The sequence below is a fragment of the Crotalus tigris genome, unplaced genomic scaffold (genome assembly GCF_016545835.1).
Source record: "Crotalus tigris isolate CLP2741 ecotype Arizona unplaced genomic scaffold, ASM1654583v1 scf7180000018085.976183, whole genome shotgun sequence".
Taxonomy (NCBI): Eukaryota; Metazoa; Chordata; class Lepidosauria; order Squamata; family Viperidae; genus Crotalus; species Crotalus tigris.
In genome coordinates, this window is record NW_024096816.1 from 844902 (window position 1) to 858001 (window position 13100).

The window sequence follows — 13100 nt, forward strand, 5'->3', positions numbered from 1 at the left end:
GACTCTTTGGAATAGTCTTTGTAAGCATCCAGGAGCTCATAAATGGGAATCACCCTCACCTTGGATGGGCGAGTTGTTATTGAGAAGGGGAGTCCCAACAGAGAACTCCTGCCGTCTTGTCCACTCTCACTGCACCTAATGACACGAGGGGCCCTTCAGCAGGGATTCTCTAGCTCTGTGGTGGGGAACCTATGGCACGCATGCTACAGCTGGCACACAGAGCCCTCTTTGTGGGCACGTGTGCCGTCGCCCCAGTCCTAGGCCTTCAGCTGGGTTTTATAAAACCTTTTCACTTTAGGCCTCCACCACCATGTGCAAAAAAAAAAAAAAAAAAGAGGTTCAATCAATCAATTTCAACTTCTGGTGGGGAAAAAAAAGATCTCACAAAGTTGGAATTGATTGATTGAACTTTTTAGTCCCACCCAGTCTGTTGTTACCACTGCAGCCATACCCACCCAGCACCCAATGATACATAAGTGGGTTTTGGGTTGCAATTTGGACACTCAGTCTCTAAAAGGTTCGCCATCACTACTCTAGCTGTTTGTTATTATCATGCCATATTATTGCTAATACAATAACTAAATATGAATTAAATGACAGAGTAAACATTTAAGCTACCTTTTAAAATAAAAGCTTCAACTTCTACAACTTTAAAATAATGCAAACCCAGTTAAATTACAAAAGGATGCTTATGAAATCCTTATAAATATATTCAAGACAAAGACCGTGATTAGAAATCAGTTCAACAGTCTATATGTATCCATAAGAAATTGAAAATCTCCAGCTGTTGAATCTAAAAAAATGACTATCCCCTTTCTCCCAAAAAAGAAAGGGTATAGATAAAACTGGCATAATCACCAAACAAAATTCTGCACCTTCACCAAAGATGCAGAATGATTGCCTAGGTAGAAAATTCTGGACAAAATAGAGCAAGGCTCATCTCATTTTTTAAGTGAGGCACCTCAGCTACTATGGAGTTGTTTGGACATGTATCTTCTTTGGCACAGGAAAGTAAGAGGTGGATAAACTATTTTTGTCTATGACAGAGGAAATGGGAAATAACGGCTCCTTGGAATCAAGAAACAGAATTTTTTAAAAAAGGATCTTAACTGATACTACTTTCTTATGTTCAAAGTTCTTAACATTAGGTGAAGAATTTGATTTGCCTTTCATTACAATTCAGAATTGCATTTCTGATATATCCCTTATATAATCACTTGCCTGTCCTTTAAATGTTTGGCTTTCACTTGAGTTATCTGTCCACTGGAAAAATCAAAAACCTCTTCACTCAATAGCTTCAGGATGACCATGTTGTTCTGGCAAAGGCTTTCACTTGTTCTGCTGGCCCCAACAATATCACTGATGAATGTTGGCCAATGTTTTGGCCATTCTTGTTTTAGTATCTGCAAAACATTAAAAGTGAATACAGTGAATAATTATTACTCCAGACTTACACTAATATATAAAGACCACAAATTCGACCCACCTGAACAAGAATCATGTTCAATTTCCCAATGTATACTTTCTCTTTCTGAATGAGGGAGAAGGGAGAAAATAAGAGAGAAAAATAAGAAATTAAGACATATTCTATTTCATTTGCAAGGACCATCTTCTTATCCCCAAGGAACTCTTACTCACTTCAACACACGATGGATCAGAGGAGGTCTTGATAATTAAGCCAACAACGTATTTTTTGATACCTGTAGACAATAAACAATAATTAATAGTAAACAACAGCAACATAGAAAAAAACAGAAAACTATCATCTGCCAGTTAGGTTGCATCAATCTTACATACATGCATTCACATATAACAATTTTATTAAAAATGAAGACACTGAACGTCTGAAACTTTAGCAACTAAACGTTTAAATGACAACTGAAAAAGCCCCAAAGGTTAAATTCCTGAAGACTGGGCATGGGAAGCCAGGAAACATAATTCAGTTCTTGGTAGTCACCTATTTGATCAATGGCAAACTTTTGAGAAGCTATATATTCTCTACCAAGATTCCTATGCTGCTGTACTAACTTTTCCTTATCTAACATGTTCCCCTAAGACTCTCAACTTTAAGGTCCAGTACACAGTTAAGCATCATCAATGTTCAAGACTGTATATCATCTATCCATATTAATCAGATAGAGTTGGATAAGTAATTAAAACGTGTTTTATAAATCTAATTTATAAAATCTAGGCTGCCACAAAGAAGAGGAAGTCAAGCTATTTTCCAAAGTGCCTGAAGCAGGACAAGAAGCAACGGATGGAAACTAATCAAGGAGAGAAGCAACCTAGAACTAAGGAGAAACTTCCTGACAGTTTGAACAATCAACCAGTGGAACAACCTGCCTCCAGAAGTGGTGAATGCTCCAACACTGGAAGTTTTTAAGAAGAGACTGGACAGCCATTTGTCCGAAATGGTATAGGGTTTCCAGCCTGAGCAGGGGGTTGGACTAGATGATCTCCAAAGTCCCTTTCAACTTTACTATTATTGTTATATTATTATTATTATTATTATTAATTAGTGACTACATTTATTTCCATCAATTTATGTGCCGGTACATTTCCTTAGGACACCCTCAACGAAGTATATTTATCATCAAATATTCTTCTTCCACGAACAGTTACTATTAAGCAATTATAAAGTAACCTATTTTATAACTTTTAGAAAACACAGGGGTAGAAATCTATTCTATTATTATTTGCATTCACATTTTTTCTTCTTCTTAAGATATTAGAATTACATTTTATTTATCTGAATATTAGGGTTTGGTTCTTTTTTGCACAGTTCAGTGCCTAGATGCTTTCCTTGATAATGTTTTAGAATGTGAGTGGGTATGAATGTAGCAACCTGCCTGCAAGTTTATGTAGCCATATATTGGGGGGAAAAGAATCGTTTCTAAATTATTTCTGAAACACAGTAAAATTCTATGAGTTCCAGCTCTTGCCAACCTAGCAGTATGAAAGAGTGCAACCACAAGTAGATAGATAGGCACCACTTCTGTGGGCACATTAATGGAGACATGAAAGGAACCCCCAACTGGGCATCCCCCAGGCAACAGTGATGTCACTGGCTAATTCTTGGTGCTTCCAACATGAGTGAGTAAAAGCATTCGCTTTCCAATACTGCCATTTTTTCATTATTCTTGCAGATGCAATGTCTATATACTAAATCTAGCACTGGTATGAACATTTCTGATAGCTGTAACACAGCTATTAAGAAGTCCCCTTTTATATCACAATAGATTATCCTTCTTAATTTTCCATGTGTCTTACTGTAGAAAGCCATAAGCCTTGCTGCTCTTGCAGATTGTGGCACCTGTGTAGTCAGATAATCATATTATTTTGGATAATCTTAGTTGACAATTCTTCAGTTCCTATCTGCTAATCCCTTTTCCTTTTTCCATGGTTCTATTTTATATTTTGGAGCTTTCTGTTTTTCATCAGCTTTCCTTTTTATCCCAATCACTTTTGCTTCCCCTTCTTTCTCAAGAGCAATAATTGCATTTCCTTACCAATCACAGCACCAAGCTATCCAAGAAACAAACTTGCTATTTACAATCATATCAATATAGGGACCCATAAATAGCCTCCCTCCACAAAGGTCCACTAAATTCTCAAAATGTAGGAGAAATCTTAACAGGGTATTTATAAGAAGAAAAATGGAAAGAATATTAGACTTTTTAAAAATAATTTTATTAAACATTACAATTAAAAAAAAAATTAAAATAAAGAAAATACAGAAAAATATAGGCATATATAAATAAATGACTTCCCCCTTCATCACAAGTATAAACAATTTTAGCAAATTATCATTTTCTCTTAAAATACAAATTATCTCTTCTTTCTTCTCTTATCTCTTCTGTGTAAATGAATCCTTAAACCTTAAAGTCCATTAAAAGTTACCAGAGATGACAACATATCTATTTTAATGTTATTTTAATCAAATAAACTAATTTTAAATCCCCTCCTTTCACAATCTGCCTGCAGAAGCTGTGAATGCTCCAATACTGGACGTTTTTAAGAAGAGACTGGAAAGCCATTTGTCTGAAATGGTATAGGGTTTCCTGCCTGAGCAGGGGGTTGGACTAGATGACCTCAAGGTCCCTTCCAACTATTATTATTCTTATTATTGATTTTTAATCCCTTCCTTCAAAAAATGTCCCAGAACATGATTTATATTCAGTTTATTTTATCTTTTTGCATTAAAATTCTTCATGATTTCAAGAAAACTCTTTTATATATCCAATACAGTAAAGTTATCCAAGTCACTCTTTGTTATTTCTATATCCCTTTTAATTACTAAGACATCAGCCAGTTTCTTTGGTATATCCAGTTATTTTTTTCCATATCATTCTTGTAGCCCTTCATTCTTAAAACCATTTTCAGATCAGTCTCAGTCTTATATGATAACTCTTGTTCCTCTTCCATACCATTTGTTTCTTTCTTTCTTTTTTTTTTTAAGTATCCATTTTGGCAGATACTCTTTAAATTAACTTCAGGGTCCTTCATTGCATCCAATCTGTATTAGTAATTCAAATTTAGTCTATTTATAACTTTCCAAAATCAGGATTCTAATTACCTTTTTGGTGTGTGTGTGTGTGTGTCTGTGTGTATATATGTACACACACATACATACATATACATACACATACACACACACACATATTTTCTTGTTACAGCCTTAAAATTCATATCTAAAATTTATTTGTAACTTCTGATGGGGAAAAGATGGGTTAAAGAGCTTTCCTGAAGTGGCAGCCCAGGTTGAGTTGTTTTGAGGTGTCAAAAATGCATCGACAAAATCATTGCAATTGATTAAATTGATATCTAAGAGATGATGCAACCTAAGAGATGATGTAACTAATTAAACCTCAACCAAAGGAAATAGTTATAACAAAGGTGATCAGGATGTGGCCTAAAATTGAAAAATATTCATGGTCCACAAAGATGGCAAAAAGGCATTTTCACAATCTCATCTTAATGATAGTAGGGTATATTCAATTAAGATGAGCGACAAAACAAAAAGGATAATTTGAAATGCTCCACATGTTATCTAGTGCATAATTAATTCATGAAATATATATTCTACATTTTCAAAATAGGAACAGTTATTATATTCCTTGTCTCAGAGCATATTTTATCATTACAATCTAACTACTCAGCTACAATATACAGCATAATTGTTATAATTACTATACATTCTAGTACCAGTGTTGTTCAACTTCTAAGTTTTACAACTTATCCCTGTTTTTATATGATTTATATTTAGTCGTAAGAAATTCTTTAAGACATTGCTTTTGTTTTGATTTCAATATGGTCTTTTCCTAGTGATTTAAAAATCCATTCTAACCCTTCTCACAACCACTGATTTTTCATTAAAAGCATAACAATTACACATCACTGTATTTCTTATAGTTTACAGAGATCTCATAACTAATTATTTTTATAGTATTATATATTATTACAATTATTCAACAGATTTATCCCTGAGTCTAGAAGTCTTACAGTGCATTCAGAAAGTATTCATACTCCCTTCACTTTTGACAATTTTATTATGCTGCAGCCTGATTCTACAGTTGTTGAAATTAATTTTTCTCATTGATCTACATTCAGTACCCCATAATGACAAAAAACAGAATTTTAGAAATGTCTGTAAATTTATGAAAAAGGAAAAACTGAAATATCACATTGGCATAAGCCACAGGTCGCCAAGACACTTCCAATTTTACGCGGGAGAAAACCCTAACAACCAAAGACCTACATATATATATATATATATATATATATATATATATATATATATATATATATATATATATACACACACATACATATATATATACACACACACACACACACACATATATATATATACACACACACACATACATACACACACACAAACACACACACACCTATAATAAAGGTAAAAAAGGATATATTCAGTGTTATCTTCATTTTAGATATCAAAATGGTTTTGCGGCTCCCAGTGTTTTGTTTTTGGTGGAAAACGGGTCCAAGTGGCTCTTTAAGTGTTTTGGGTTGCCTACCCCTGGCATAAGCATTCAGACCCTTCACTCAGTACTTTGTTGAAGCACCTTTGGCAGCAATTAAAGGCTTAAGAATTTTTGAATATGACACGACAAATTTTGCACACCTGTAATGGGGGTTTTTCTGCCATTCTTCCTTGCAAATGTAGATGGCAACTGTCATTAGACAGCCATTTTTAGATCCCTCCAGAGATGTTCAATAGGGTTGAAGTCATGGCTCTGGCCAGGCCACTCTAGGACATTCACACAGTTGTCCCTAAGCCACTCCTATGTTGTCTTGACTGTGTTCTTAGGATCGTTGTCATGTTTGAAAGTGAGCCTTCGGCCTAGCCTGAAGTCCTGAGTGCTGTGGAACAGGTTTTCATTGAGGATATTCTTGTACTGCTCCATTCAGCTTTCCCTCAACCCTGATCAGTCTCCCAGCCCCTGCTGCTGAAAAACACCCCCACAGCATGATGCCTGGTTTCCTCCAGATGTAACGTTTAGGACTGAAGCCAAACAGTTCAATCTTGGTTTCGTTGGACCAGAGAATCTTGTTTCTCACAGTCTGAGAATCCTTCAGGTACTTTTAAGCAAAACGGTGGAGAGCTACAGTGATGGTTGCCCTTCTGGAACTCATCTCCACACAGGATCTCTGGAGGTAAGTCATAGTGACTATCAGGTTCTTGGTCACCTTGCTTTACTAAGGCCTTTCTCCCCGATTGCTCAGTTTGAACAAGCCACCAGTTCTTAGAAGAGTCCTGGTTGTGCCAAACTTCTTTCATTTGAGAATTATGGAGGCCAATGTGCTCTTAGAGACCTTCAGTGCAGCAGAAATTTTATTGTAGCCTTCCCCAGATCTGTGCCTTGCAATAATCCTATCTCTGAGCTTTACAGGCAGTTTCTTTGACCTCATGGCTTTTGCTCTTTGACAGTTTGCATTATCAGCTGTGAGGCCTTCTATAGAGAGATATGTCCTTTCCAAATCATGTCCAATCAATTTACCACAGGTGGACTTCAATCAAGGCATAGAAACATGTCAGCAACCATCAAGAAAAATGGGACGCACATGAGCTAAATTTCATGTGTTGTTGCAAAGGGTCTGAATACTTATGTCAATGTGATATTTCAGTTTTTTCTTTTTAATAAATTTACAGACATTTCTAAATTCTGTTTTCACTTTGTCATTATGAGATACTGAGTGTAGATTAATGAGAAGGGGTTGACTTACCTGAACGCCTTTTCTCAGCACGGAGATGGATAATCCACCAATGGGTTGAGACTGTATTCCTGCCCAATCAGATCAGTCAGCCAAAGTTGCCACGCCTGTCCTGGACCACGAGATCCCAGTCTTGACACAAGCGAAGCCATTGACTGACAGTAAGACGTTTTGGCTCAAACTAAATATTCCTTATTATCCCTGTCTAGAAGGGTGGGTGTGGATTATCCATCTCCGTGCTGAGAAAAGGCGTTCAGGTAAGTCAACGCCTCTTCTCCAGCACTGGAGATGGATAATCCACCAATGGGACATACCAAAGCCTATTGTCCCTTGTGTTGGGGAATAGACTGGTCCTGTGTGTAACTTTGGTCTAGCACCTGCTGGAGAACCGTCCTGCCAAAGGAGGCCTCTGCAGAGGAGTACTTGTCCATTTTGTAATGGCGAATAAATGGAGAGGGCGAGACCCAAATGGCCGCCCTGCAAACCTCTTCGACAGAAGCTTGCATGGCCCATGCTGCTGAGGTGGCAGTGCTCCTTGTGGAGTGAGCCGTGATATGCCTGGGGACCGGCAAGGCCTCCGCCTGGTATGCCCCAGTGATGCATGCCCTAATCCACCTACCAATGGTGGAGGACGAGACCTTCCGTCCCTTAGTGGAGGGGTGGAAGGATGTGAAAAGCGCTTCTGAGTGTCGGAATTCTGCTGTACGTGAAATGTAATACCTTAGTGCCCTGCGTACGCCCAAGGTGTGCCATTGTTTCTCTAGGGCATGAGTTGGGTTTGGACAGAAGTCTGGTAGGACTATCTCCTGTGTTCTGTGAAAAAGGGAGTTGACCTTTGGGATGAACGAAGGATCTATTCGCAGGACTACCCTGTCCCTGTGAAAGTGACACAGGTCCTTCCTCGTTGAGAGAAACTAACTCGGATATACGCCGAGCTGATGTGATAGCTACTAAGAATGCTACCTTATGGGTCAGGTAGCGAATGTCACATGTTTTGAGTGGTTCGAAGGGTGCTCTGGTAAGAGCTTGCAGTACTCGTGGCAGTTTCCACGATGGGTATCTGTGCACGGTTGGTGGTCTAATGTTCGCAGCCCCTTTGATGAAGGATCGTATTAAGGGATGCTTACCCAAGGTTTCGCCCGGGCTGGCCGAAAGTATTGTTGAGAGGGTGGCGATCTGCCTGCGCAGCATGCTTGGCGAAAGACCCCTCTCTAAGCCGCCTAGTAGGAATTCTAAGATCTTGGGAATTGTGATCCTATTGAGTGGCAATTCCTGTTTAGAGCACCATGCCTGGAAACTTTTCCATGTGGCTTCGTAGATACGGTTCGTGGAAGGGCGCCTTGAAGCCTGTATAACCCTAATTACACCCGTGAGCAAGATCCCTTGGTTAATATTAACCGCTCAAGTGCCAGACGGCTAGTTGTAGCCATTGTGGCTCTGGGTGGAAGATCTCCCCTTGCTTGAGGGAGATCCTCTCCGGAGGGATCCGCCATAGGTTTGTACGGGAGAGACTTCTCAGGTCTGCGAACCAAGGCCTCCTTGGCCAATAAGGGGCCACAAGAATTACCTCGGCTCTTTCCCGCAGAATCTTGCGCACTACCGTCAGAAGGAGAGGTAAGGGTGGGAATGCATATAGGTGCTCCCTTGGCCATGGACTCCGTAACGCATCCGTCTGCTCTGCTCCCCTGGATGGGAATCGGGAGAAGAAGCGAGTCAGTAGGGCATTGGAAGGAGAGGCAACTAGGTCTACCTGGGGAAGACCGAAGCGGTGACAGATCTCCCTGAAGATCCTCGGGTGTAGTTGCCACTCCGAGTGATCTATTGTTGATATGCTCAATAGATCTGCCTGGATGTTTGCTTCCCCCAATATGTGGTCGGCCTTTATGGAGGCCAGATTTTGCTCTGCCCAAGCTCCCAGTAGGAGAGCCTCGGCCGAAAGTGAGCGAGAGTGTGTGCCCCCGACGGTTTATGTGGGCCTTGGCTGTCACGTTGTCCATCAGGACTAATACGTGACTGCGTCTTAGGCTGCTCTGGAAATGTCTTAACGCCAGGTGGATGGCTCGGAGTTCGAGCCAGTTTATGTTGTGCCGGAGGTCCGCTGCTGACCAGCGGCCTTGTGTCCACTTGGTCCCCAGCCGAACTGGCTTGCATCGGTTGTGACTACTATTCTGTCTGGTTCCCTGAAAGGTGAACCTCTGAGGAGGGCCGGAGATAGCCACCACCTGAGGGAGTGTCATACTCCCAGTGGTAGACCTACCCTTCTTCGGGATGCACTGAGCTTCTGTCTCTGAAACGGAAGCATGAACCACTGTAGTTCTCTTGAGTGCAGTCTTGCCCATGGGACGATTGCTATGGTCGAGATCATCTTCCCTAACAGCTGGGAAAGGCAGACCAGCGTCACTGACTGACCGCGGCTTACCTGTTTTACAGTTTCCCTTATGTTGCTGAGGCGTTCCTGTGATAGGTACACCTTGCACTCCATTATGTCTGTGACAGCTCCCAGATGGAGTATCCTCGTTGTTGGAGTTAAATGGCTCTTGGGAAAGTTCAACGAGAAGCCGTGATCCTGCAGCAGTTTTACTACTAATTTTAGGTCCGCCTGAGATTGGTGGGCGGATGATGATTGGATTAGAATATCGTCCAGGTAACACTGGACTCTGACCGGAATGGTCCTTAGGTGTGCTGCCAGAACCGCCAGTATCTTGGTGAACACCCTGGGCGCTGATGAAAGGCCGAATGGGAGAGCCCTGTATTGGAAATGGTGCCCCCTGTAGGCGAACCGTAGAAAACGGCGGTGAGCCAGAGAGATGGGAATGTGCAAGTATGCCTCCGTGAGGTCGATAGATGCCAGAAAATCCCTTCCTTACGCTTCCTAGGATGGAGCGTAGTGTAGTGTCTGCATTTTGAATTTGCGGTATTTTAGGTAGAAATTTAGCCTTTTTAGATCCAGAATGGCTCTCCAACCCCCTGAGGGTTTCGGAACCACAAGAGGATAGAATAAAACCCCTGGTCTCTCTGGTTCATAGGCATCGGTTCTATGGCCCGTATGTTTAGGAGGTGCTGAATGGCCTCGTTCAAGAGCCTCCTCTTTGTTGGGTTCGCAGGACAGGGGCAAGGGCGGAAGCGGTTCGGGGGTTTTGAGAGAAATTCTAGGGACAGACCGTGACGTATGGTGTCTCTGACCCATACGTCCGTGGTGGTCTCTTCCCACTGGAGGGCAAACCTTGCTAGCCTGCCCCCTATGGGAAGGTCTGGGAGGGAGTCTTCTTGTACAGCGGAAGGGGCGGTTGTTCCCCCGAAAGGGCCGTCTTCCCTGCGTCTGCCTATGCCTTGTGTTCTGTCTATCCGTCTGTCTTTCCCTATCCTGCCTAGATTGGAAGGGTTGGGAATTTTGAAAATAATTGAACCTGGTTTCCACGCGAAAGGATTGTTTCCTTCCAAAGAAACCAGGTCTCCTGTCCTGTTTCTTAAGCATGTGTTTGAGGACCTTGCACTTGTTCTCTGTTAGGTAGGCCGTTAGTGCCTCTCCAAACAGTTTGGCCCCTTGGTACGGGGCCGAAGCCAGTTTCCACTTGGATTTGGCATCGGCCTGCCAATTCTTTAGCCAGAGAAGGTGTCTGCTCGTGATGTTTGACGCCATTGCCTTGGCTGAAAATTTGGTTGCTAATAGTGTCGCGTCCGACGCATATTCCGTGGCTGCTACCATCTTGCTGAGTTCCTGGTGGGTACGTATGTCCTCCACAGGAACCCAGCCCTGTAATTCCCGGAGCCAACAAAGTGTGGCTCTGGTGAAAAAGGAGGTGGAGGTAGCTGCCCTGGTAGCCCATGCTATTGCTTGGTGTGTCCTTCTATAGGCGGATTCACCCTTTCGGTCCTCGGCTTTAAGAGCCTCTGCAAAATCTCCTAATATGGCCATGTCCGATATCAGGGGTCCTATGGGTTCGTCCACCACTGGTACCTCCAAGGTTCCCTCCAGCTCCCTTGCTACATTAAACAGCTTCTTCTCCGTGTTGCTGGGAAGAGGTAGGGAGGCTGGTGTGACCACTGTTTCTTTATTGTGTTTAGGAACAGGGTCGGGCATGGTATGCGGTGTTGAGTGGTTACCTTTTTGGCGAACGTTGGATCAGCCACCATTGTCGATTGTGATAGGTTCCATTGCTGTCCCTTGACCAAGGTGGGCTGTGGCCTCAGCCTTGCGCAGAATGGTGACAAAAAGAGAAGGGTTAAAAAGGCCGTTGAAAGACGGCACCTGAGGTGAGTTGTCCTCCTCCTCAGACATTTGGATCTCCTGTGACGTAACTGGTTGGTCAAGGTAAGATTCCTCGGAGATCGACGAGTCTGAGAGGGAAGAGGGATCCTGTTGGTCCTCTGTTTCCTCCCGATGCCTCGCTCTATGCCTTTGTGGCTTGGAGGTCTGAGCCCTGGTCTCAAATGCGCGGTCTACTGCCTGCGCTATTAAGGTAGCTAGTAGGTCCCCCGTCAGCACGGGAGGAGTAGCCATTGCCTGTGTCCCTGCCGGTGCTGTGGTTAGCGTGGCCACCGGAGGTTCTTGTGTCCTACGTGGTGAGGGTGATCGGGAGAGCGATGAGAATTCACCTATCCCGCCTCCTGCTGGAGACTGAGATGAATCCCCATAGACCAAATGCCCAGTGGGGATGAAGAGAGCCCCAGTGGTAGTTCGGGGACTATTCCCCCGCTCTGACTATTTTCAATTCTGGCCCTTTTCTGGGCCCTGTTGAATTCTTTTTCCAGGGCTTGGTGCCTTCTGATTGCCTGTTTGTCTGCCTTTCTGGATGACTTCCTTGCAGCCTTGATTTTGGGGGCTGCAGAGGTTTCAGAGCTCTCTGAGGCGGGTGCTCCAGAGGTTGAAGGCAAGGCTCCAGAAGAGGGAATGATTGCTTCCTCCATTCTCCACTAGCGCAGGGTCACAATAGGGGAACCCTGGTAGTAGGAGAGCTTCTACTCTGAGTAAGGACAGACGCACTACAGGGGGCGCCTGGAACTCAGGAACAGACTCTGCGGATAGTCTGACTTAGTCACTGTGCATGGATAAGGACAGGCACGCTAATGGGAATGCCTGGAATCCGGCTTAGTGGGTAAGAACAGGCACATGACTGGGGATGCCTGGAACCCACCACTAAATCCAGACAACGTACGAGCCACTAATGGGGAGCCCGAGGTCCGGATGGAGCCAAGACAACTTAGTTCAGTTGGTTGTGCAACAAAGGCACTTAGCTTATTCTAGGCAGGGAGGCACCAAGACTTGGAATAAGAAGTTATGAAATACCTATCTGGTTCTGCAGAGGTTTAACAAGTTACAGTGTTTAAAATGCTTAAAATGTTTAGGAAAGTCCGTAAGGAGTCTTATGACTGCAGTACCTTTTCATGTGGGCCGACAAGGGTGCTTCGGAATTATTCAGCTCCCTGTTTTGTTTTGTTTTGAACCGGAGAGAGGATCCTGGCCACGCGTGTGCAATCTGCCTGCTGCGCACGCTCAGTGGAACCTTGTATTCAAAAAAAATGGTCGCTGCAGGCCTAGGGCTATTGCGCATGCGCTCAAAATGGCTGCCGTGCCTGCGCAGAGGCCTCCTCTATTGCCAGTGCCACGTGCGTCGAAAACAAAGAGGCCGCGCGTGCGCTGAGCTGCCCTGGTAATGGCGGCTCGTTTAAAAAATCCCAGAGAATGCCTGGCAATTTAAAAGGACTCCGCAGCTACCTCCCCCCTCGCATGCGCCCCCCCCACTAATCCTCCGCTACCTCTACGAGGCTAAGACGTAGTTGTTATTAAGGCGGGCTTAAAAGCCGCAGTTTAGCCGATCGGCTGTCCCCTCCCCTTTTTAAAGAGCTATCAGCGT

At 43.0% G+C, this 13100-nt stretch overlaps 1 protein-coding gene across 9 annotated transcripts in view; it reads right to left on the bottom strand.

Moving 5' to 3' along the window:
• Positions 1-13100, bottom strand: part of XPO1 (exportin 1) — a 64389-nt gene that overhangs the window by 31060 nt on the left and 20229 nt on the right. For all 9 annotated transcript variants that reach the window (XM_039347574.1, XM_039347572.1, XM_039347571.1 and 6 more), the window contains 3 exons: positions 1639-1700; positions 1487-1531; positions 1222-1403 (listed from right to left, as the gene is read on the bottom strand). In XM_039347574.1, coding sequence (XP_039203508.1) covers positions 1222-1403; positions 1487-1531; positions 1639-1700 — 289 coding nt within the window. The remainder of the gene's footprint in view (positions 1-1221; positions 1404-1486; positions 1532-1638; positions 1701-13100) is intronic.